At 43.4% G+C, this 26,738-nt stretch overlaps 2 protein-coding genes across 6 annotated transcripts in view; one reads left to right on the top strand and one right to left on the bottom strand.

Annotated features, from left to right (window-relative positions):
• Positions 1-14,456, bottom strand: part of LOC103465927 (forkhead box protein P1-like) — a 19,546-nt gene extending 5,090 nt beyond the window's left edge. For 2 of the 5 annotated variants that reach the window (XM_008411157.2, XM_081607822.1), the window contains exons 1-12: positions 14,340-14,456; positions 11,570-11,795; positions 10,773-10,941; positions 8,856-8,969; positions 7,829-7,891; positions 6,230-6,287; positions 5,968-6,121; positions 5,444-5,551; positions 4,157-4,244; positions 3,545-3,655; positions 1,902-2,067; positions 1,739-1,809 (exon numbers count right to left, since the gene is read on the bottom strand). In XM_008411157.2, the coding sequence (XP_008409379.2) occupies positions 1,739-1,809; positions 1,902-2,067; positions 3,545-3,655; positions 4,157-4,244; positions 5,444-5,551; positions 5,968-6,121; positions 6,230-6,287; positions 7,829-7,891; positions 8,856-8,969; positions 10,773-10,928 (1,089 nt within the window). In that variant the 5' untranslated portion in view covers positions 10,929-10,941; positions 11,570-11,795; positions 14,340-14,456. The remainder of the gene's footprint in view (positions 1-1,738; positions 1,810-1,901; positions 2,068-3,544; positions 3,656-4,156; positions 4,245-5,443; positions 5,552-5,967; positions 6,122-6,229; positions 6,288-7,828; positions 7,892-8,855; positions 8,970-10,772; positions 10,942-11,569; positions 11,796-14,339) is intronic. The other 3 variants (XM_008411158.2, XM_008411159.2, XM_017305069.2) reach the window with 3 other exon arrangements.
• Positions 14,351-26,738, top strand: ppp1r3ab (protein phosphatase 1, regulatory subunit 3Ab). Its single transcript, XM_008411156.2, has 4 exons — positions 14,351-15,135; positions 15,598-15,665; positions 15,768-15,844; positions 23,827-26,738. The coding sequence occupies exons 1-4, from the start codon at positions 14,351-14,353 to the stop codon at positions 26,458-26,460; spliced, it is 3,564 nt and encodes a 1,187-aa protein (XP_008409378.2). The 3' UTR covers positions 26,461-26,738.

Below are 26,738 nucleotides of genomic sequence, written 5' to 3'. Positions count from 1 at the left end.
ATGCTATTGGAGATAATCCAAGGCAATGGGAGAAAACCCTGAAAGGAGATGAGAATTCAGTGGAAATGCGTAAGAAGGCAACAGTCAGGCTAGATTTTTGCCACACACAGTGGTAGAAAACGTCAGAAAAGGTTCAGTTTGAGTCTCATATTAGTCCGTAGTTCCATGCTTCGTCCCCTAATACAGCTGGTAACTAATGATCAGGCTCTAAATCAGGCCTGAACCTTCAGGGTCACATAAAGACAGTTCCAAAGACGGTCTTCTGTCACCTGAAGAAAAGTTCTAGGATTAAAAAACAAACTTCCCAATTAAGGTCTAAAGAAACTCATTCATGCGTTTATTTTAAGTTTCATAGATTACTGCACCGGTTTTCTCACAAGTCTGTCTAAAAACATTTAAAAAATCAATCCGTCAGCTGCAGCTGATCCAGAACGCTGCTGCTCGGGTTCTGACTAAAATGAGGAAGATGGAGCACATCACCCAGTTTTAAAGTCCCTACACTGGTTCTGCTCTGCATACCCAGAACCAGAACCTGTTGGGATCTGGGGTGGTGCTTCTTTGTTTTTTTGGTTTTTTTCCCTTTCCCCCACTGGAGGGCGGCTCGGATCCATCCTGAAAGGGTGTGACTGTCAGTGGCTGGTTACCTACGCACCTGCAGGCCGTTTATCATCAAGAGGGATATAAGAAAGAGGGACAGCCAACACTTCGCCGCCAGAGTGTTTGCTAGTAATGGTACTCAAGGCCTGAGCTCCTTGCAATTTTGTTTCTTGAGAAATTCCCTAGAGGTCTTTTGTGTCCTCTTTTCAGGTCTCTTTTGTGTCCTCTTTTCAGATCCATTGTGACGCAGTGACTGATTCCCACTAGCAGTCTGAATACTGGCAGTTTCCCTGTGCTCCATCCTCCTTGTGACGCCGTGGGCCTCACCCATTGGAAGCCCGAGTTCCACTTACCTCCAAGACGTTGAACCAAACCTCTCTGGATTCCTCTGTTGGCTGGACTCTTACTCATCTGACCTGAAAGGCAGAACTGTTACCTGTCCGTCCTCCACCATGATCTCTCTTTCCCGTCGCTGTTCCACTCCGACTCACAGCCCACCTACCGTTGTTGAACGCCACCCCGGTAACCTCAGTATTTCCCTCCTGCATACTACTTCCTCCATCCAAGTAAGCTCTCTTGCCGATTCACAATTTAAATCCTTCCCGTCTGCAAAACTCACCTTCTGCTTCTCTCCATCCAACGTTCCCGATTCCAGAAGCCGCAAGCTCTTGGATCTGCAGTTTTGATTATTGTTTCGTTTTTTTTTTGTTTTTTTTTATTAAACAGATTTAACTGATTTCCTGTTCTCCGTCTTGTGTTCTGCATGTGGGTCAGAAAAATGCAACCCACTATGACAGAACCAAACTTGGAGAAGCAGCATTCAGCTTCTACATACCACAAATCTGGAGCAAACTTCCAGAAAACTGCAAAACACCTGAAACACTGAGTTCCTTAAAACCAAGGCTAAAAACCCACCTGTTTAGATCTGCCTTTGATTAATAGAAACTGGAACATTGATCAACATATTTGATGTGCTTGATGATGGCATTTGACAAAATGTAATGTTTACCGTTTTTGACCGTATCAAGGTTTTATGGTTTTAAGGCACTTTGAACTGCCTTGTTTCTGAAAGGTGCTGTTCAAATTAACTAGAATTAAAATAATAAAGATGTGAAAAGTCAAACAACCTCTCTGCTCGTACCTGTCGGATCAGGGCCGCGTAGGTAAACGGTGGTCTGATGTCAGCGTTCTGGTAAAGTTCATATTCATTCTCTGCAGGAGGGGGGAATAAAAAAAAGCAAATGAAAGATTTGAAATCAGCTGCATTCCTGACACGTCGAGGGAAAACTGCGTCCACCGTTTACCTGACAGAGAGAACACCAGAGGGTGATGTCGGTGTCCCACCACGGAGCGTCTGAATGGGAGCTCTTTGTCTTCCTCGCAGCCCTGCGGCGGGGAGCCGGCGGCGCTCAGAGGTCTCTGGTGTCTCAGAGAGAGAGACGCTTTGCTGGCCAGCGACGCTGGACGGAGCTGAAAAGACGGACAGGAAAAACAAAACCAAAACAAAAAGTGAGACGTTTTTTGAGCGAGCGTGACGGAGCGATTGGATTCGCCTCCTCCGACCCGCTTCGGCTAACGCCGCGATGAGAATGAAGCCAATTATTGTTAATTACAGGGTGAAATTGTTTGGTGAGTGTTGTGATTAGGGCTCAGTGTTTGCGAGATTAACAAATGATTAGTTTCCGCGTTATCGGAGCATGTCCGCCATCTGGAATCAGACTGTCGGCCCATCTGGAGCCGACAGCTGGGAGACAAAACTACGAGAGAGAGAGAGAGGAGAGAAAAACAGGAAGAATGCGCACAAGACTAAAGGATTTCCAGCTTTGTCTCATCTAAGGCTCCACTTACAGATAACATAGATATGTTATTAATTCATCTCTAAAAACTTTATAAATCATTAATAACTGTTTATTATACATTAAGTAAAGGTAAGAAGGAGACGAGATCTACTGGTTTCTTGCCAAATAATGAGCCAAATTTGTTCCCATATATATTTTAAACTGACTTGTTATAGTAAACATTCCAGACAATCATGTAAGCACAATAAAGATTTGTAAATTAAATTTTTTAGCACATAGTTTCCTTCTCATGCTTACTTAATGCATAATAAACAGTTAGTAATGATTCATAAAGTGTTTATAGCTATCCATGAGCCATCTATAAGGGGCGATTTGTTTGTTGTAAAAACACCAACGTGCCTCAGTTACATCCTGACACTCTGCAGGAGAATGTGACGTTTTATCTCCTCATGCCATACCTCCACAACGGTTTTCCTAAAATGTTTTTACTGCTTTAACCTTTACAGATCACTCCACACTGTAAAACATCTGGAGGTGGTTTAACTTGAAAACGAAGGCCCACCTGCTGCCTTAAAAATCCAATCAGCAAAAATAATAATTTTGGTTTTAAATCAGAAATTAACGTTCACGAAGTTGACTTGACAACAAGAGGCAAGTTGTCTAAACTTTGTTTTTTTTAAGTTGATTAATCTTGAATTGAGAGTTTTAACTTAATGCTGGAATTTAATTATTTCACAATATGCAAGAAAAAAAACTGCCTTTGTCAAGTTAAAGAGCCACATTTCTCTATTATTTTTACTCACAATATCAAAATAACTATTTTATTTTAGAATAAATGAAATTCTTCTTTTAAATTGCATGAACAAAGTTTCTGATCTGATGATGAATCTTTATTAAACATCACAATGAATGAATTCTGCTCAACAACATTTAGTGCGAATCGGACATTAAAACAAACATTTGCCTTAATAAATCACAAAAGTCAGATCAACATAAGTCATTTCCACCTCAGGATACAAACCCATGCCGCTAAGCATTCTGGGAAACAGTTCCCACACCTGTCTTTTCCTTCTTTCAGTTTCTGAAACTAAATTTCATTTGAAGACGGCAGACACAACTAATTGCGGCTCACGTGTTTTGCGGCGTACCTGGGGGCCGCAGCGGTCAGCGGCTGCGTCGGACTTTGCTGACTGAGCGCGTGGCGAAGGCAGGCGCAGGTGAGCCATCATCACATGCAGACGCTCCTGTTCTTTGCAGAGCTGTTCAATGAGACGAGACGGTGTCATGTCGTAAAAAACTAAAACAAAACAAAACCAACAAGCACTGAATTCGGCTAATTAGAATGGAAGCCTTTCATCTGGAACACATTTTCCAAAACAAAACAATTTCCCGCTGCGTCTTAACATCTGCTGAAAGTCGGCGTTGGCTGACCGATGCAGAAGCTCAGAAAAACAACAAGACAATGAGTCAGATTGCGGTTGTTTTTGTCCGTTTGCTTACCGGAACAGATAAATTCTTGCGCTCATATGATACTTAAAGTTGTTTGTCATGGGAAAAAAAAAAAAAAAAAAAGGACCTAAATGAGGCAAAAATGTGAGACAAAGTTTTGGATGTAAAGAAACACAAACAGGATCATAATGGCCAAACAGTTTTTTTTCTTTTTTTTTCTTCACAATGTGTCAGTATCTTAAGCTGAAGAGTACATATTTGTCTTTTTCATAGGATTCACTCGTGTCAAATCTAGCGTGGCTCTGGCTTACCTGCAGCTCCAGCTGCTGGACCACCTGCATCTGGACGCGGCACTGAGCCGTGCTCCTGTCGTCCAGAGTGTGTTCGCTGCTCATGTGTCTGGAAGAAACAGAAACATTCAATAACTATTCTGAGAAACGGGGTTCCACAGCGCTCTTCTTTACGTATGACAATGTGGTGCTATGTCAAAAAAGCAGCAGTAATAAATTCAACAGGTGATTGAACCAACATTCGGACGTCTGTTGAAAGTTTAGCTAAAGAATTACAGCAAAATATCCATTGGACTCATATTGTGTTGTTATTAAAACCTTTGTTACCAGATGTTCTGTCTGTTCATCATTAAAAATTATGATTGTTATTAACGACGGTAAGTTTCATCTATAACATAAGGGCTTGATTTTTGTTACTATTTTACATTTTATTTAAAGGTCACACACCTGTCTTGTGCTGCCGATCGGATAACACAAGGCAAGGTGTTTTACGATCAGCGTATTCAATGAAAGAAATTAGATTTTTAAATGTATAACTGTTTGTTGGGTGATTTAAATAAAATAACAAACTGTGTTTTTTCTGGGAAAAAAAACACATTTTGTTTCTCTATTTGTTTTGCATGTTGCCATTTGACAGATGAATGTTGAACATGGCAAGACGGATTCTTCTACGTTAGATCCTTTATGAATCTTATATATTTGTTTTTAGTTCCTGCTCACAGAATGTTAAAAAAAATAATAACTATACAGGCAGCATGGATTATAGAAAGCTGTGGGGTTGGATAACTTTTAAAAATGTGGTTTTTGTTAGTTTGACTTTGGAAAAAAAAAAAACAAGTTGACTGGTGAATTAATTAGTGATTTTAATTTGAATTTTATATTTTACTGCTACATATTGCAGCTTTATTGTTGCAACATGAGCGCGACTTAATTTTAATAAAGGTTATCTCTTATATGTATGGAAATGTCCATTTTTATTCAAGCTAATCTATGAGGACACATTTTATATCGATATCGTGTTCAAAGTAACACATCTCAACACATTTGTGTCAATCTGAGTGACACAATAGTTCATTTCAACATATTAAAATTGAACACATCACATTTGTTTATCTTAGCCAGTATTTTACACTTTTTATCGTTTTTTTTCTACTTGTCTGCATTTTTGTAAAGAATCTGTTTGTTATATTTAGTAACACAGTAATTTTTTTTTTTTTTTACTTTACATTTTTTTCAGAAAGCGCTAAGTTTGCTACAAAAGGTGAAGATCTCAGACGTTTGGAGCTACAGGGGGGAAAAAAAACTCACTGGACAAACTGGGCGATGTTTTCACAGGCAGACTCACAGCCGGGCCAGTTGCACACTCCGTGACCGAAGAGGGCGCGAGCGAGAGCCGGGTCCCCGTCTGCACCGCTACTGGATGAGAGGGAGGAAAAACAAAAACCTGACACATCACTTAAGAAAATAAATAAAAATCACAGCAGAAACACCTGACAGGAGACTTTAGATTTCCTTCTTCTTTTTTTTTTTTTTTTTGAGGTGGCATGAAGTGACAGGAAGAGGTAGCAGGTAAGACCGACAAATAAACGGAAAGCTATTTCACTTTTGATTCGGGGACATGTTCTCCAGTCATGTCATCTTTCTTTTTCTTTTCTTTGCTGAACCACCTCAGGTGGAGGAGTAAAAAAGCAAGACAAACAACAGCAAAACAAAGCAGCCCACTGGGAATCGAATCCTCAAAAGCAAACGTCGCCCTCAGACGCAGAGGACGTCTGCAGACGACGCGTCTTTGATGCTTACAAAAAGGCCGAACCGTGAATAAAGGACCTCACCGCTCCGCTCCGGGAGGAGACTCAGACAGCCGATCCCCGGTCGGCTCGACTCGAGCGGATGTTTTCTGGTTCCCGCTCATCGCCGCCCCGTCGTCAGCAAGAGCCGATCTGAGTTCCTTCCACAACTTCTGCATCTCCGTGGGACCGAAACAGCCTGTTAAGTTGGCACAAATGGTTTTTGTCCTGATCAGTAAAAAGGGAAAAAGTGAAAGGAAACGTTCCGAAAGAGAGAAAAACCAGCAAAGAGCGGCGTGTTCCTGACCTGAACCCGAGGAGAGGCCGGGAGGAGAGGCGGCCGGTTTCTGCTGGAACATCAGCTGCTGAGCAAGAATATTTCACGTCAGGGAGGAAAGTTTGCTTAAACGCTCCAGAGCGAGAGATCAGAGCATTCACGACTGCTGGATGTTTAGTCACAAAGATAAAAAATAAACTAAAAGGGCCACGGATCAATAAATATATAAATAATATCACATGTGATAGCTGAATTAAAATTAAATCAATAAAAATCTATCATTTCAGTAACTTAATATATCAACTACACAGCTAAATGATAACTACATTTGGAACTCAATCATTAAAATGTAAATTCATCATGAAAACATTAAAACAGAGGCTGGCTTGTGATTGGTCGACCTGCTGACCAATCACATCGTCTGCAGCTGTTTTACACCTGCTGACTGATGGGACTAAAAAAATCAATATATAAGCTTCCAACATGATGCATTAAAGCGTTAGTACATGATTTCTGCACTTAATCTAAATGTAACTAAATATTTGCGTAATAATAAAATGATTTATTTCTTTATTTAATGTCTGTGTATTGATTTGTCAAAAATGATCCCAAAATAACCCAATAATTATAATTATGAAGATACTTTAATAAAAATAATAGACAAAATAAAAACACAATTAGCAAATTTAACAGATAAATTAATAGCAATAATAATGACTTTGTATTTCTGTATTTTTAGGATGTAAAGCACTTTGAAATAAATGCATTGTTGCTGAAATGAGCTATACAAATAACATTTTTGAAAACATGTTAAAAGTGTAAAAATCATAACTTTGTTTAATCTGACTCTTTTTTTCTACCTTCATTATTCAAACACCTGGCAGATCCAGATGTTTCTGATAGGAAATGAGAAGCATCTCTTGAAATATAACAGAACAATGTGAAGGGTGTAAAAACGTGAAAACAAACAAACCAAGGAGAAAAAAACCCTAAAATCATCTCTATTCATTTCTATTTTATTTTTAAAAAATGACAAAAACTTCATCATTTTTAGAAATATCTTCTGTTTTGACATTTTATCTTTGGTGCTGAGCTCCAGGTCTTTGAGGTCAGAATGCCTCCTGTCCATCACCCTAATCTTTACGCTCTCTATAGATTCTCTCAGAAACATTCATATTAACAGGTTTGTCAAAAATAGAAGATTTTCCAGACGGCTTTACTTTACCGGTATAAACAGCTCTGGAAAAAAATGAAGAGATCAGTTTCTCTAATTTTACTTTTTATAGGTTTATGCTTAAGTAAAATGAACATTGTTTTTTATTCTATGAACTACTGACAACATGTCTCTGAAATTCCAAGCAAGAATTTTGTATTTATTTGCAGAAAATGAGAAACGGTCAAAAGAAGACAAAAGATGGAAATAATACAAAGAAAACAAATTCGTCTTCATTTAGAAACAACAACACTGATGTTTTAACTCAGAAAGAGTTCAGAAATCAGTACATGGTGGAAGAACCAGGAGGTTTTCGGTTTTCAGTGGGCTCTTCATTGTTTCCAGAGCTGCATATTCACCAGTCACACATACAGGTGTTGATATGTGTAATATTTTTATGATTAAGCAGCTTTTACCTCTTTGACTTTCTTGCTGGTCTGCTGTTGAAGCTGCTGCTGGTAAAATTCCTTCATGTGTTGCTAAAACAGGAACAAATTATTTATTATTTCAGATAGAGAAACCCACCACCTGCCTAATGACCAGAGACCGACACAATGACAAGACGATTTTTACGAGCTGAAAGGTTCAGAGCATAAAAATCGATTTCCGCTGACAGCTTCGTGTTTTGCTTCTTTCCTTCTGCGACATGCTTTTCTGCATCGACAGACCTGAAATGTAATTTTGTCCCAGTATTTATGAAAATCATGGGACGCTTCTGGATGGGATGTTTTTCATAGTTGTGTCATTTTCTGAAAAGCTAAAGGAAATCACGTTCACTGTATCTAAATGAGCATTAAAAGAAGATTTTTGTATTTATTTATTTCAAACAGGTTTTAAAAAACAAGAGAGCGAGCAATAAGTAGGACAGAGAACAACCTAGGCACACATAACCAAGAACAAAATGATTTGTTTATTACTATTTTTCTGTTTGAAAAGGAGCAGAAATTATGTTATAGGTTTCTTAACATATTTAGTTTGCCTATTTATTTTTATCTTACCATTTATCAGCATGTTTAGGCCAATTATTAACTAATTTGCAATGCCAACACAAAATATTCTTGTCCATAGTACTGTATGACATTTTTATCTGGCTATATATATATATATATATATATATATATATATATATATAAAACATACACTATAATCATATCACTTAGTTTTTAAAAAAGTGTCATAATATACCAACATTCTAGCTGAATTATATTTAACTAGCATTCACTTTAACATGCATAATTCATTTCATCTGTATGGAAAACTTAATTTTTTAAGGACTTAAAAACACTTCTAAACTTTCACCCTGGGATGACTCCAACTAGCTCTGCTGCAATATTCGCAATCTATTTTCTGCCAATTCGAATTACAAACGTTACCGCGAAACGAACGCTCCCCTGTCATCTCCACGCTCGGTTTGTGACAAAGCCGTGCGCGCGCCAAACGTACCTGCTGGAGCAGGAGGGCTTGCTGCTTGTGGCGAATCAGAGCCTGCAGCTGCTGCAGCTGGCCGGGCGGCAGCAGCTGCTGCAGCTGCTGAGGAGCCATCATGGCCAGGAACACCTCGAAGATGAAGAAAGACTGGATTAAAAAAAAACACACACACACACAAACCACGATCTGCAGAGAGAAGTCAGGAGTTTCAGTAATGGACGTAATCAAGCGGGAATCTTTCCAATTACATGTCAGGATAGCGGACGGCTTTGTGAAACATCATCATGCCGGACGGCGCCGCTGACCCCAAATGAGGCGGGAGACGGGCCGACCTAATTAGTGCCATAATTTCATGCTGGTTGTGGCTCCTAATAGGAGTGTATGGCTATTAATAAACGCAAACACCTCCAGAATAATAACTGACCTGTAAACTTGGTGATTGAGTGACAAATGACTGACTGATCTCCTCCCATGTGGCTGAAACCAGAAACCAAAGCAAAAAAAAACGTTCTGGACAATTTCAGCAAAATGGGCCACTCGACTCGGCGTACAGTTCAGCTTTTCATTTAAGATCAGATGTTTAAATAGATTAAGACAATCGAGCGTCGGATTGTGCGACTTGGTCTCACCAAGAGTTGAAAACGTCAGTTTGCTCTCAACTGTTCAAAAACGAAGATGCAGTTTAAAGAAGCTACTTTTATTTTCATCCTACTCAACGTCGTCCCGGTTATTTCACTTTTGCAACAAAATGACATGAAATGAACACAAATTAAACCGAAGCCGACTACATTCACACGAGTAGATCGAACTCTGTGGACCTTCTTGGTGCTTCGTCAGATTAAAAAAACAGCTTTGTTTTTTACTCACATCCTGTAAATCTGTTTTATCCTCTTTCTAAAAGTTACACTGTAAACGTGAATATGGTTACATCTGGTGTCAGTTCCAAACACTTTTTTAACTTTTGCTGTCATTTATAAAATCAAATCCTTTTTATTTTTCTTCTTAGTGTTTATTTTCACATTTTCTAAATTTTTGGGTTTCTTCTGTGTGTTTTTCTTTTTTTTGTTTCTATTTCTGGTAAGCAGGTGAAGTTAAGCTGAGTACATTGTAACGTAATGACTCTACATTACTGTTTTCTAGTCCTCAGGCTGACAAAAAAAAGGGGAAAAGTGCTGATACAGCTAATTCTTCTCATACAGTAAACGTTTTGAAAGCTACAATTTAAAAAAAAGGTAATTTTAAAAAATATATACATACATGAGAAAGGCTGTAGAGCAGGTTGTTTGTCTACAGGAACAAAAATATGACGGAGAACCGTAAAATTGTTTTGCTGCATCAGTTTGATTTTTAGCCTTTCACGCTAGAGATGTGCAATATTTCAAATTTAGCATTGATTTGATACCAAGTATCGCCGATATCTATACTTTTTATTATTTATGTTTTTAATAAAATACTAAACTTCTGACCTGTAGGCTTTTTTATGGTTTTTGCTTTGAGGTTGTTTTTTTGACAGAATATGTACAAAATGTGCACATGTACTTGAATGACATGTTAGCATTAAAAATGGAAACAATAGAAAAACAAAACAAATTTTTGTGCATTTTTTCCTAATTGAACAGTGTGCAAAAAAATACACAAATTGAGAGCAAATCAAAACAAAAAAAAAATTAAAGTTGAGAAACTACTTTACAAAAATAAAATATCTCAAGAAGGAATCTGAGACAAAAGTACTGATCTTAGCACGCTAGTATCGAATCAAAGTTGATATTTATACTTGGTATCGATGTTATCGATATTTTGGATCGATCTGCAAAGTTGATCTAGTTCTAATTTGGTCTGTCCGCAGAACTCCAGCCTGCATCCCGTCTCTTCACATTGCCGTTTCCGACCCATCAAGAAGAGAATTTTACTGAAAACACTCCGTGAGGATACCTGTTTGTGGAGGAGGCTCTGGCAGCTTTGCACCCTCACTCCGCTGCAGGAGTCCCCATTAGCCGCTGCCTCCCCCGCTCCTGCGTCCGCGTGGCTGAGCAGGCTGCTGGCTGGAGTTTGACGGGCTGCCGAGGGACTCAGAGGAGACTCGGGCATCTCAGCACAAGTCCTTTAAAAATCAAAGAATAAATGCTCCCCCATCAACAGTAAATAATAGGCTGTAAGATTCAGACTCAGAGTCCCGGTGGAATCACTTCTTCTTTGTTCCGAGAACAAGACGAGATGTTTATTTTAGGAACCTGCAGTGTCACTTTTCAAGAAGGTGTTGAAGAAATCGCCTCTGGCTCTTTAAGCCTCAGACTTTATTTAAAGCTTAAAGCGCAATTTATAGCCCTGAAAGAGAGAGTGGATTAGCAAAAAATAAATAAATAAATAAATAAATAAATAAATAAATAAATAAATAAATAAATATTGACTTGTTTAATACATTTAGAAACATTTTGACCCAAATAAGTAACCATTAATATGGCATTTAATGAACAATATACATTTGATAATTTTACCAATAACTCCACACAGTGTAAGGAATCGATTCACATCTTTCATGCATGAAGGTGATAAACTCCTACAGATGTTCCTGTTTCTCTTTCTTCCTCATGCTGAGGCAAACTGCTTGTCATTTCCAGTAACAAATTACTCATTTAAATCCCACAGTCTAAACCAAACGCTGAACAAAACTTCTGAACTTTTTTGGTTTCTTTTTTAAAAGTATTAAATATTAAACAAAAGCTACGTACCGTTACTGTGGGAGCCAGACAGAGACGGTGACTCCAAGCGATGCAGGTTTGGACTGAGGGAAGGAGACATCTGGTGGAGTTGGGAGTCTACCTGAGGTGGGGAGGAGTCACCGCATCGCTCACCGAACACCAGCGAGGACAGGAGACGTGGAACCAGATGAGAAAAATGTTTCAGCTCTCTAGATTCTGCCTCCTCGGCTCAGCATCACCCCATATTCGATCCAGGCTGATGCAAACGGAGAGGGAATCGAATTGAAACAGCCTGTTTACATTGTTATGATTTTTACTCATTGCAGCTGCTTGATCTGCACTAATAAAACTTGTTTGCAAGTAATAACGTTCCCCCCACCCCCGATTTTTCTGGGAATGATCAGCCTTTTAGTGCGGACCAGTAGGGCTGTTTATAACTTTGTTCAGCTGCATTTTCTGGAAACTATGCAAAGAAAGAAAGAGGAAAGAAACAAAAACAAAACAAGAGCTCCATAAAAACACAGCTGTCAAAGTGTTATCAAAGACCTGTTTACAACTGCGACTGCTCTCGTTTGAAACGGCACATCAAGTACATCTACGAAGACTAAATAAGGGTTCAAGTTCACATTTACAAGGCACAAATAGTTTTTGCACCAAACATACCTCCAAAGTTTAGTTTTAGATTGTGGATAAATGGAAGACGGTATATCTTTATACCTTTAATAACTTGGGGTTTGTCTGCAGTGGCACCAGCAAATATAAACAGAAGGATTTAATTATTCATTTTATGTCTTTTTTGTCCTTCACAGAGCTAAACTTTTAAATAACTTTTGGTTTTAGCGTGCTATTTCCCGCATCTGGACCTCCCTTTAAATTTGAGCGAACAAAAACAAGGAACCACAGGAAAGTTACCTCTACTCTATTATATTTTACTTTACCTTTTACTGCTATACTTTACACTAAATTAATTAATCTTACACTACTTAATGTTATTTTACAATGCTTTACTTTGCACTATGTTATCTTAAGTTACTTTACTTTACTATACACCATGTTACATTACACTGGATTACCTTACATTATTTTACATTAAGTTACTTTAATCTATGCTTATTTCCATTACATTCTGTTAGGTCAGGTTACATTATTACTTCATTACCTTATGTTACTTTACTTTGTTACTTGACATGTTGTTACTTAATGTTACGTTACGTCACTTTGCGTTACGTCACTTTGCGTTACGTCACTTTACGTTACGTCACTTTACGTTACGTCATTTTACGTTACGTCACTTTATGTTACGCTAGTTAACAATAGGTAACTTCATGCTGCTTTGCTTTACGCTACTTGATGTTATACTACATTACTTTACGTTACTTCACGTTGCCTTGCTTTACGCTACTTTACGTTACTTCACGTTACTTCACGTTACTTCACGTTACTTCACGTTATTACTTCATGTTACTTTACATTACATTACGTTACATTACTTTACAATACGTTACCTTACTTTACATTTTGCTGTGCTGCATTACTTTATGTTACTTCATGTGACTTCACGTTATTACTTCATGTTACTTTACGTTACTTTGCTTTACGTTACGTTATTTTACTTTAAGTTACTTTACGTTATGTTATGATACATTATGATCCATTACTTCACAATAATTTATGCTACATGAATATTATCAAAATGAATGTACACACCCAAAAGTTTGTGACCCTGAGCTCAAGCACACTTGGGTCTTTCACGACAATGATCCTGACCTTGCCAGTGGGACTTCCTGACAGAGATGACGTTTGGACTTAAATCCAAACTGAGATGGCATTGCATCACCAGAAACAAGTTAGTCTACAAACAAGAGTGGTCCAGAACTCCTCCATAGTGATGCAAAGTAACTTCTTGACTTTTATCTCAAACACACCAATTGTGGCACAGCCAATTATTAGGTTTAGTAAGCAAATAATTTTTCACATGGGACCAGAAAAAATTTATGGATAATAAAGTAAATACAATCCCCCTTTAAAACTACACTGCACCTTGCGCATGATGTAATTGCACTTTATGCAAGCAGACTGCAGTATCTTATTCAATGACTGGGGTTGTAGAGTATTGTGTGGGTGACTGATTTAATGACATGCACATGCTCAGAGGGAGATACATTGTTACCGTAACTACCAGTGTGTCTTATTTACATGACAGCTATATTGAACGGTGAGAATCTCTGCCTCTCCATGTCAGAATTTCACCTTCAAGCTGCTGACACGGATGTAAGAAACTATGTCCTCTCTGTGAAAGGGGAGAGGCTAAGAGGAATATTGACTGGATTAAAATTGGTGAGTTATATTGGAGAGGGGAAAAATAGCTCTTTTAAGGAGTACACCGTATGAAATTATTGTTTCCATAGCCCTAAACTTTTTGTGACCCACTGGGGCAACAACACTGAAATAGCTGATGTGGTAATTCCCGCGCTATCATTTACCTCACCTGGGAGCAATTACAGTGGTTACATAAGAAAAAAAAACCCTCAAACTTTAGTCACTGGTGATGTTTTACCAAAAAAAGTGACTAAAAGTAGTTTATATTTGTTAATTCCCTTAGGATGAAAGAAAGAAGCGGACATCAGATCCAACTTTTGAGCTTAAGACTACTGTACATATTTTATGTCCCTTCTGGCCTATTAATAGTGTTGGCCATAGCAACAATGTCATCTGTAACTGGACTCTGTCTGTTAAGTCAGAGCATGTCGAAGGTCAGCTGGCAGAAGGAGCAACATTGCAGTTTCCTGCTGACACTCACTGTGGAGCTTCATGGAGTTTGCAGGGCGGCTAAGACTTTCCGAGGCCTGTAACTACCTGGCCGTCCCGGGCCTCGCCGGCTTGGACCCAGACGAAGATGAGGGCGACTTAGTTGTCGGTTTCAGACCTAAATCCTCTCCCATCCCATCCAGAAGGAGCTCGTTCTCGGACGAGGACTCGGATTCCGAACCTCCCTACTGCAGTTCCCGAAGGGTGTCGTTCGCCGATGCCAAGGGCCTCAGTCTGGTGCAAGTGAAGGAGTTTGACACGTGGGACGTACCCAAACTACCGGGAAGCAACTCCGTAGTTGTCCAGGGTAAAGATTCAGTGGAATACCACCTCTTGCCTCAGACTTTCTCCCTTCCACTGCCTTCTGAAGAGGTGCTTGCCAAAGTGTTGAGTCAGAAAGTAGAACTGGAAACTATCGGGCTACTTCCAGGGACCACGATACTTAAAGGAGTGGTCCGCGTTCTCAACATCTCCTACAACAAGTCTGTCTACGTAAGAACCTCTTTGGACAGGTGGGCCACCCACTTTGACCTTCTGGCAGAGTATGTCCCCGGCTCCAGCGATGGAGTGATGGACAGCTTCTCGTTTAAGCTTACCTTGGGGCCACCTTTCGGGGATCAGGGAGTCAGGGTCGACTTTTGTCTGCGGTACGAAACTCCCATGGGGACATTCTGGGCTAACAATAACAACAGAAACTACGTGCTCTCCTGCCAACGCGGCATGAAAGTGGGGACAGAGAAACCACAGAGGGAAAAAGCGACCAAGAAAAGCTGCCTGAAGACCGTCAGGTAAGGGATATGCCTGGTTCGTTGGTTAGGTTTTCACTAAGAGCAGCACAAGTTCAACTTTGAATGTAACTAGCCTTATTTAATCACTCTAACTGCACACTCTTGGTCGTTTGTTTTTTTTCACTTTTAGAAGTTGAGGATGAGTAACCAAGCCATTTTAATCCAAACTGGTGTTATTTTAGTGAGTATTTTTGCTAGTGTGACTGGCTTGAAAGAGTCATCAATCTCCACAATGTAGAATTCCTTGGTTAGAAATGGTTTCGGCTCAATATTTCCCCCAGGTTTGACACAAATAATAAAAATACCCTCCCCATAAAATGAAAAGACAATAATAACATTACATAAAGTCTCCTCGTGTTCTCTCATTGTGTTGATTGGTGATATTTTCAATACAAAAGAACATGAAGCAGAAGGAAAGACCCAAACTGAGTGTGACCTGGTTTAAATTTGATCGATTCGCAGTCAGAGCGTCTCCACTGTGGAAAACATTTCATCACAACCAGCTTCATCTCAGGAAAATATGTCTACAGGTGACTATTTCTTGTTTTTTTTTTACTTTGTTGAGAGTGAAATAAGGACAAAGTCCTCAATGTCGGACCAAAATGTTTGAACAAAATGTCTCTGTTCTCCAGATGAGTCTGTCCGGGGACCTATGAAAACCTTTGAAGGACAATCAACAACTTCGACCCGAGAGGGAGAGAAACTTCTGGTGAGTGTCACATTTTCTCTTTTCTTTTATATATAAATTTATCTATTTGAATTTTGCACAGTCTAAAAGCAAATACATCTTTAAACCTCTGAGGTATTTTTAGGAAGGAAAGGGAGCACATGAGGAACAGAGAACTTAACCTGACCTCGGTTGCTCTTTCTGTGGGAATGTCACGTGACACCATCTTGAGTGCCACCGGCGTAACATAACGCACGTCAGGACACTTTGTACTTGCTGTTTGCACTTCATCCGTTTCTCATTTTCTCACAGCTAATAACTTGTCACTTAGCTCAAGCATTTCACTACAACATGTAGCAATAAATGCCAACTCATCTTTATTCTTTTTACTGTAAACTGACTGCTTAGAAACAATGCCAACCTTTTTTCCTGTTGAAATCAAAACTTGAACTTATGTGATAACACCACGCTGAGTGATCTTTCCTGTGCTGTCAGACAAAAAGCTTCAGCACAATGTGTTGCTGCCAACTCCGTAATCTTCTGTGGGAATGTGTGTTAAAGGAGATGGTTTTCTGAGACACATGGTTGGAGGACAAAATTTTATGTTTTGGTCTCATCTGACCAGAGCACCTTCTTTTTCACATGTTTGCTACGTCGCCTACATGCAGGTATCAAACTGCCAACAGACATTCTCAGGACTTACAGTAATAGTGGACTGTAGATTTGTAGATATTAGCCTTGCTCATCCTGTCAGGTTAGGTGGCCTTCCATTTTGTGAAAGTTTCAACATACTCTTTCCATGATGTTGTGTTATGCCCCATCCACTTCCTACTGTCTGACCTGTGTTCTTTGTTCTTCATGATTGCGTTTATTCACATGTTCTCGAACAGTTGGATCAATACTGAGATCAAATTACCCATAGGCAGTCTCTATTAACCCTTCTAGAACGAAGGGATTGGTGACGATCCAGCCAAATTTGCAGTACCGTAATATCGCCACACGTAGCGCTGTCTGAAAAATTCCAACGGTTTCTAAATGGGGAGACGTTGCGCTTTCCAGCAATCTCGGGTTATTATGGTAATTTCAACCCCGTCGTAGCAGGAAGTGAATCTGATGGTCACTATTTTAATATACGGTAAACTGCAAAAATAACTGGCTAGATATTGAAAGTTCCAGTTGTTATGGATAGATGGGCAAATATATATACACTCACTGTCAGGGTCTGTTTGTCCTCCCCTTTTTCCTAGTTTCTTAGTTTGTTTTCCTTTAGTTAGTTTTATTTCCACCTGTCCCTGGAACCACCACTTCTCAAGACATCCAGCAGATGTCACCCATGCTCCACCCCTGAGAAGTGTCCTGGTTCAACCCGGACACACACCTGCAGCTGGTTTAGAGGGCGTGGACCTGCGATATAAGCAGCAGCTACACTCCGTCTCACCGCCTGAGTGATTGCCTACCACGGTAACCAGCGTTCCAGAAAGAGGCCTTCTGTGATTACTCTCGTCTAACCCTTGTTGTCTCCCTCGCCAGATTCTCCCGCCGGCTTCTAGTTGTTTCCCGGAAACCAGCTGCCCCCGCATTCGTGTAAGTCTGTCTCCCCGCTGTGGATCACCTCCCTCCTGTGTGATTTCCCGACGCTGCCGGTGTTCCCGGTCAGACGCCACTCCCTGTGTGTGTGTGCGTGATCTCCCCTCGTCGATCCCTCCCCGGGATTTCCCCTTCGGGACGCTACGGGCCAGGAGGCCCACGCCCGAACTTCCCGGAGGACCGCCTGGACGGATCAGGCTCCAGGCCGTGCCCGACATCAGAGCTAAGCATCGCTCGTCAACGGACACTCGGCTCGCGCTCCGCTTCGCCCCTAATACCTCCACGCCAAGTAAGCTCACCTCAGTCATTTCCTGGAGAAACTCCGCTGAGTTCTCGCTAACCCTGCTTTTTCCCGTTGGCAGTAGAAGAACCGGTCCGCCGATTCGGCTTCGCCACCAGCTCCCTGATCCTTCAATAAACATTATTGTTTCTGACTCGCTCTGTCTGACTGTGTTCTTGCATGTGGGTTCGCAACCTTAAAACCGACATGACAGAACACTCAGGCCAGTTCGGAACCTCAGCAGACGCTATCAGACGGGCGCTGTCCGAACAACACGCGCTAGTCCAGTCACATGACTCCGCATTACGGGAGTTAGCTAGTCGTCAAGCCGAGACTAACGATAAACTAACAGAATTAACCACTTTCCTACGGAATTCAGTTCAGCAGGCTCCCAGCTCTCAACCTTCCCCGACAGTGGCTCCGGATCCACCAGCCCGCTCCATGTTTTCGGACGTCCGACCCTCAGCGCCAGAGAAATTTTCAGGTGACGTCCGGAAGGTCAAGGGGTTTATTCTCCAATGCAATATCATCTTTAATCATTCACCGCAGAGTTTTTTGCATGACAGTGCTAAGATTTCCTACGTGTTATCCCTGTTGACGGGCCGAGCCCTAGAGTGGGCCGAAGCCCGGTTTTCTTCAGCCTCTAACTATGGGTGTACCTTCCCCGAGTTTTTGAAGGAGTTACAGCAGGTGTTTTGTCAAGAGGCTGAGAAGACTTCAGCCTCCCGTGAACTACACGGATTGAAGCAAGGCCAGAAGACTGTGTCAGACTTTGCCATCGATTTTAGAATCTTGGCCGCTGCTTCAGGCTGGAACCCTGCTGCGCTTAAAAGCGCATTCTTTCATGGGTTAAATGAGCAGATAAAGGACCAACTGGCTACTCTAGATGAACCAGAGTCTCTGGATGAATTTATTAACTTGGCCATAAGATTAGACGACCGGATTCGGTCAAGGATGAGTGAGCGATCCCGCCGCACCGCCCTTCCGCGCTCCGCACAGGTCAGTAACCAGTCGACTGTCCAACCTCCACCCACCTTTCCCTCATCTACAGGACCAGAACCCATGCAACTGGGACACGCTAAGCTAACCCCAGAGGAGCGGCAGAGGAGGATGCGCTCCCGGCTTTGCCTTTACTGTGGTGAACCCAATCATGTAATCGCTAACTGTCCAATACGTTTAAACCCGCAGGTCCGGCAGTAAGGACGGGGAGACTGCCGGAGACTACAGCAGTAAGATCTCGCTTCATCATCCCTGTCTCCATAATCATTAACGAACCATATTCTTTATCAGCCCTCATTGACTCAGGGTGTGAACAGAACCTCATTAATTCAGACATCGTCGAGCAACTGTCTATTGAAATCGAGCCGCTTCCAGTTCCTCTCCGGGTATCAGCCCTCGACGGAGGGAACCTGCCACAGATCACCCATCAAACCAAGCCAGTGCGTCTACTCACTTCAGGTAATCACACAGAAGAGATTACTTTCCTCGTGTTTCCTGCCGCCAGTGCCTCCATCATCCTTGGTTTCGACTGGTTATACAAGCACAACCCGCACATAGACTGGGCCGAGACCAAGATTGAGTCGTGGTCCACAAAGTGTCACAGTACCTGCCTTCATTCCGCCTTTCCAGTCGTCACTACGCCTACAGAGCCAGCTGAGATTGACCCATCTGACGTCTCCTCCATTCCCCGTGAGTACCATGATCTAGCTCCTGTTTTCAGTAAGGACAAAGCCCTGTCTCTGCCACCCCACAGACCGTATGACTGTGCCATCGATCTACTGCCTGGCGCCCCATTACCCAACAGTAAGCTATATAACATTTCTAGAGCAGAAAGGCAAACCATGGAGGAGTACATAAACAAGTCTCTAGCTGCAGGGATTATCCGCACCTCATCCTCTCCCCTCGGAGCAGGGTTCTTCTTCGTGGGGAAAAAGGATGGCTCTCTCCGGCCCTGTATTGACTACCGTGGACTCAACCAGATCACCATCAAGAATAAGTACCCGTTGCCATTATTATCCTCAGCCTTTGAGCCCGTCCAAGAAGCAACCATATTCACAAAACTAGATCTCAGGAACGCTTACCACCTCCTTCGCATAAGGGAGGGTGATGAGTGGAAGACGGCGTTTAAAACCCCCATGGGCCACTATGAATATTTGGTCATGCCGTTTGGGTTGTCTAACGCACCTGCTTTCTTCCAGGCCCTGGTGAACGACGTCCTGAGGGATCTCATCAATGTCTTTGTGTTCGTCTACCTGGATGATATCCTGATATATTCCAAATCCCTCGCGGAGCACAAACAACATGTCCGTCTGGTTCTCCAACGCCTTCTGGAGAATAAGCTGTATGTAAAAGCGGAAAAGTGTGAGTTTCACCGCCCTTCAGTAACCTTCCTAGGGTACATCCTCGAAAGGGGACAGGTTAGAGCATCCGAGGACAAGATCAAGGCAGTACTCGACTGGCCTAAACCCGAAAACCGCAAACAACTACAGCGCTTTTTGGGGTTTGCAAACTTCTACAGGAGGTTCATACACAATTACAGTCAGACTGCTTCACCCCTCACCGCTCTCACTTCCAGCAAGAGAGAATACGTCTGGACCCCTCAAGCGGAGGCCGCCTTCGAGGAGCTCAAGTCCCGGTTTGCACACGCTCCCATTCTGGTCCAGCCTGACCCCAAGAAGCAATTCATTCTGGAAGTTGACGCCTCCGACACCGGGGTCGGCGCGGTTCTTTCCCAGATGTCTACCCACGACCATAAGCTCCATCCATGCGCCTTCTTTTCCCGTAGACTCTCACCAGCTGAGAGGAATTATGACGTGGGCGACAGAGAGCTTCTCGCGATTAAACTCGCCTTGGAGGAGTGGCGCCACTGGCTGGAGGGCGCCGAACACCCCGTACTGGTCTGGACCGATCACAAGAACCTGACATACTTGCAAGCAGCCAAGAAATCCAATCCCCGCCAGTCTCGTTGGTCTCTGTTCTTTTCTCGATTTAACCTATCTATCACATTTCGCCCAGGTTCAAGGAATGTTAAACCCGATGCTCTATCTCGAGTCTATTCCCCAGATGACGCTGAGGTGGTCCCAGCTCCCATCCTGCCTCCCAGTTGCACCGTGGGAATGGTCACCTGGGAGATCGAAGACATCGTCCATCAAGCTCAGCAAACAGAACCAGCCCCAGAGTCCTGCCCACCGGGTAAGGTGTATGTTCCGTCCTCTGTTCGATCCCGTTTTCTCCAGTGGATACACAATTCTAAGTTCTCAGGTCACCCCGGCGTTAGCCGCACGATTGGGCTAATAAACAGACGGTTTTGGTGGGCCTCCGTACACAAGGATGTCAAGGAGTTTGTTTCAGCCTGCCCAATCTGTGCCCGGAACAAGTCATCCAATCAACCCCCCGCAGGACTCCTACAACCACTACCCATACCTAAGCGCCCTTGGTCCCACGTGGCCATAGATTTCGTTACCGGACTCCCAACCAGTAAAGGTATGACCACCATCCTCACCATCGTCGACCGTTTCTCCAAGGCATGTCACCTTGTTCCCCTACGTAAGCTGCCCACGGCTGCCCAGACTGCCCTGTTATTAATTAAACATGTCTTTAAACTACATGGCATCCCGCAGGAAATCCTCTCGGATCGCGGCCCCCAGTTCATATCACAGGTCTGGCGTCAGTTCTGCTCGGCTCTGGGGGCTAAGGTATCCCTCACTTCTGGCTACCATCCACAAACCAATGGCCAGACAGAACGTATGAACCAAGAGCTAGAGACAACTCTGCGATGCCTGACCTCCACGAACCCCAACGATTGGGCCCAATACCTCCCATGGGTCGAGTATGCACATAACAGCCACATTTCTGCAGCCACAGGTCTCTCTCCGTTTGAAGTGGTCCTGGGTTACCAACCACCACTCCTCCCCTCTGACGAGGAGAACCTCTCGATCACGTCGGTACAACACCACATCCGACGAAGCCATAAGATTTGGAAGGACACCATCACTGCCCTCAACACCTCCGCTACCAATAAACGCCTGGCTGACCGTCGTAGAACCCCTGCACCTGCTTATATAGTGGGACAAAAGGTATGGTTGTCCACACACAACATTCCCCTCAAGTCTATGTCTAGAAAGTTGTCTCCAAGGTTCATTGGCCCCTTTGAAGTGCTGGCAGTCATTAGCCCCTCAGCTGTACGCCTCCGCCTTCCCCCGTCTCTGCGTGTCCACCCAACCTTCCACGTTTCCCAAATTAAGCCAGTGCTCTCCAGTGAACTTTGCCCTCCGGCCGAACCCCCTCCACCCGCCCGGGTCATCGATGGCCATCCGGCCTTCTCCGTCCGCCGGATTGTCGCCACTCGGCGACGAGGTCGGGGTCACCAGTTCCTTGTCGACTGGGAGGGTTATGGTCCTGAGGAACGTTCCTGGGTTCCGGGATCATTCATTTTAGACCCCTCCCTTATTAGAGACTTTAGGGACTCCCAGACCCCGTCCTCTGTTCGGCCGCCAGGTGGCGTCCGTTGAGGGGGGGGTACTGTCAGGGTCTGTTTGTCCTCCCCTTTTTCCTAGTTTCTTAGTTTGTTTTCCTTTAGTTAGTTTTATTTCCACCTGTCCCTGGAACCACCACTTCTCAAGACATCCAGCAGATGTCACCCATGCTCCACCCTGAGAAGTGTCCTGGTTCAACCCGGACACACACCTGCAGCTGGTTTAGAGGGCGTGGACCTGCGATATAAGCAGCAGCTACACTCCGTCTCACCGCCTGAGTGATTGCCTACCACGGTAACCAGCGTTCCAGAAAGAGGCCTTCTGTGATTACTCTCGTCTAACCCTTGTTGTCTCCCTCGCCAGATTCTCCCGCCGGCTTCTAGTTGTTTCCCGGAAACCAGCTGCCCCCGCATTCGTGTAAGTCTGTCTCCCCGCTGTGGATCACCTCCCTCCTGTGTGATTTCCCGACGCTGCCGGTGTTCCCGGTCAGACGCCACTCCCTGTGTGTGTGTGCGTGATCTCCCCTCGTCGATCCCTCCCCGGGATTTCCCCTTCGGGACGCTACGGGCCAGGAGGCCCACGCCCGAACTTCCCGGAGGACCGCCTGGACGGATCAGGCTCCAGGCCGTGCCCGACATCAGAGCTAAGCATCGCTCGTCAACGGACACTCGGCTCGCGCTCCGCTTCGCCCCTAATACCTCCACGCCAAGTAAGCTCACCTCAGTCATTTCCTGGAGAAACTCCGCTGAGTTCTCGCTAACCCTGCTTTTTCCCGTTGGCAGTAGAAGAACCGGTCCGCCGATTCGGCTTCGCCACCAGCTCCCTGATCCTTCAATAAACATTATTGTTTCTGACTCGCTCTGTCTGACTGTGTTCTTGCATGTGGGTTCGCAACCTTAAAACCGACATGACACTCACAGGACATTTAAAGAACTGCACACAGTTTAAATAAACAAAAATATCCAGGCGGAGATTTGAGACTTAGGTCTTATTGTGTGTGTTTTAAAGACATTTGGTTACAATGGGTTTTACAATGGCTGCACAGTGGCACAGTTGGTAGAGCTGTTGCCTTGCAGCAAGAAGGTTCTGGGTTCGATTCCCGGCCTGGGGTCTTTCTGCATGGAGTTTGCATGTTCTCCCTGTGTATGCGTGGGTTTTCTCCAGGTACTCCGGTTTCCTCCCACAGTCCAAAAACATGACTGTCAGGTTAATTGGCCTCTCCAAATTGCCCCTAGGTATGAGTGTGTGTGTGCATGGTCGTGTGTCCTGTGTGTCTCTGTGTTGCCCTGCGACAGACTGGCGACCTGTCCAGGGTGTACCCTGCCTCTCGCCCGAAACGTTGGCTGGAGATGGGCACCAGCACCCCTCCCGACCCCACTGAGGGAAAAAGGGTGCAAGAAAATGGATGGATGGATGGATGGGTTTTATTTAAAGGGAGTTGAATACAGCAGGTTAACTCGGAAAGCAAAATACACTTTTCAGATTGTATCTGCAAAATCTTCTTTCAACTTCACAATTATGCATTACTTTGTACTGGTGTACCGAATAAATTCCATATGAAATATACTGAAATTCATGGTTATAATGTGACAAATGTAGAAATGTTCACGCCAGATGTGCAAGTTACTGTAAGTATGTGTGAGCTGGCGCTAAAATGAATCTATCCTCCCTGTTGACGGCAGATGGAGAACAAACAGAACAGCAGCAGAAGAAGGCAAAGACAAGCAGCTCGGACGGCCAGACTGATGGACTACTACACCCAGAGAGATGGAGGAGCGAATGACGCTGGCAAAGACGAAACCCCCCCAGAAACAAAGCAAGTAACTTGCGAAGAAACCCCAGGAGACAGTGTTGTCGGTTCGCAGCCGTTTAATGAGGGACAAGTTAAGTCAGAATCTCCTCAGTTAGTTTTTGAGGCTCTTGAAGAAGCACATGACCAGACATCCACCAAGCAAGTGAAATCTGACCTGGCTGTATTAGCGCGAGGCGAGAGTGCTCCAGATGCCTCGAACAACCCCCTGGATTCAGACGGTGAGCCCGCACCTGAAGAACAGCAAAATATCAGCAAGTTTGTCACCACAAATCAGGATGGAGACGTGAGTTTAGCGGGCTCTAACAACTCAGCAACAACAAGGAGCGAAACCCTCATTAGTCAGTGCGACAGTTTCACATTCGGCACAGTGGTTGCCCCACTGTACTGCCAGGCATTTCAGAGGGTGTCAGCTGAAAACCTTGTAAATACTGGAGTCTTCAGCCTTCCCTCTGAACCCACACAGACTTGTGGCATTGTTCCAGTTAGCACCCAGAGCAACATGGGCAAAGTGCAGGGGGATCTGACCAGCTGTCAGGGATCCAGTGATGAAAGCTTGTCTGTCAAACTGGTCGGTCCAACCACTGAAGAAAAAAAGACCTCGAATAAGATCCCAAAGCATTTGGAAATTGTGGAGAATCCAACTGAGATGGAAAAGAAATGTAACCAGTCTTTGGGTCAACAATGTCCTGTGGAAGACAATGTGCCGTTTGAGATTGTCCAATCCCAGACAGAAGCACAGGAGGAAATATTGGCCTATTCAGCACCACAGTGTCAGTCAACAGAGCAAAAGTCTTCCCTCAGTTCAGCGAAGGTAGAGGAAACACTCACAAAGGATGAAAGTAAAGAGGATTTCAAAGAGTTTTGGTTTATGCTAGAGCACATAGACGAAGGGGTCGACTTACTGGTCAATGGTGTTCAAGAGAAGAATTGTGAGAGCGCAGAGGTCTGCAAGGAAAATGGAAGTAGGAAAACTGCTTTGGTGAAAGATAAACTTCTACAGATATTCGATGACTTGAATACCAATCTGACTGACAGCAAAGGTTGCCTGAATAGTCTTGTCTATCTTTGTGAACCAGAGAGAACAAATCTTGTATCTCTAGCTGCATCTTCGGAAACTCAAGAAGATGCAAAAGAAACAAAAGCTGAAGGTAATGAAAGCAACACTGGTGAGATCAAGGAAATGTATGAAGTCACTCAATCCATCATAAATGACGTTAGAAGTAACAATGAACGCCATGCCGATATGCCTGGAAGACACAATCATCAAAATGTTGTGGAAGAAACAAGGGAATGTGAAATGGTCTCCTCTTTCTTAAAACAAGATGAGGATTTCCTTTTAATAGACATTGCAGAGGAGAAAAACTGGGAAAAGATGGTTGAAGAGGAGGAAAACTGTGTTTCATCAAATGAAGAAGAAAGGGAGCTGCTACATTTAAAGACAGAGACCAATGAAACTGAGGGGAAAGTAGAGGAAACGACAGAGGTCAAGGTACACATTGCTGTGGTGTTAGAGAGTGAGGCAGGCTTAGGAGAGGAATTCAAGCAGGTTAAGGCCATAAAGACAGATGGAACAGAAAGTACTCAAGTAGACAAAACAGAATTGCAAGAAGTAGCAGTGCAGCAGAATGAGGCAGAGAGACAATGGATGAGTATGGAAAAAGCAAGGCTCAGAGAGGAAGAGGGAAAGATGGTAACAGACCTGAAGCAGGATATAATAATCCCAGTTAGTGAAGCAGAAGAGCTTGTAGTTACAGATGCAGACTCAGACATGACTGTGCAAAACAACGAGGATGAACCAGGGTCTTTTAAAATAAGGACAGACATTACACAAACCAAGGTTGAAGATGATTTATCTACTCTAGTGAGCAGAGTAGCGAAGAACTGTCCAAATGAGAGGCAATTTGCGTCCATCCAGACGGACACCCTTCGGTCCGATGAGGAGGAGGAGGAGGTTCAAAGCAAGAAGGATGACCAATCAAGCACGGACACAAAGCACCTTACTGCCAAAGGTGGTATGTGCGATTCAGCGGAGGAACCGGACAGCGCTTCGGCAGAGTCGGACTCAGACGAAGAACTGCGGTTGTACGTGCACTGCCTGAGGGCACCGCAGGTCCCCACGGACAAGATCAGAGAGGCGGGGTTCACAGCACGCAAGAGGCCCTCCATAAGCCGAGGCAAAGTGCCATCAACATCCATGCCGTCCATCAGTGAAGCTCTGGACGAAGAACAGCAGCACAGCAGCCCTCTGGAGACGGATGAGGACGTGAAAACAGCTGCTGAGGCCAGAGCCAATACACACGAGAGCTTACACCGAACTGAGTGGAGGCGGAAAGACTTATTTTCTTGCGACAAGGTCTCCAAGACATTGCTGTATGCCTCCTTGATGGTTGTGTTTACAGTTGTGGCGTATCATTATGATTTCCTTGCCTGTTTCTTGCTTTACTTGATATCAGTCATTTGGCTGTGTTGTCAAAGAGAGAGAGAACCCATTAAAAACAAGTAAAGAAATTAATCACACTGTAAAAAAAAAAAAAAAAAAAAAAGCAGTTTTGAGTGTGTTTCAAAGAGACTCCTGGGCATTAAACCTTAGATATGACAATAATTCCTGAGTTTCCCCCAATGGGAGGATGTGTAGACTCTGTTGTCAAGAGTATAAACAATTAGCTGTATGTTTTTCTCTGGTCCAAATTTTTCTGTAACCCAAACAGATTATTGTTATGGATTATTGGTCAGTTCTGAACGGCATGTTGGGGTGTGAATAAAAGTTACATGTTTGCTGTG

The sequence above is a fragment of the Poecilia reticulata genome, chromosome 6 (assembly GCF_904066995.2).
Source record: "Poecilia reticulata chromosome 6, P_reticulata-male-v2, whole genome shotgun sequence".
Classification (NCBI taxonomy): domain Eukaryota; kingdom Metazoa; phylum Chordata; class Actinopteri; order Cyprinodontiformes; family Poeciliidae; genus Poecilia; species Poecilia reticulata.
The sequence above is the reverse complement of the archived record's forward strand: the minus strand, read 5'-3'. Positions and strand labels throughout refer to the sequence as shown.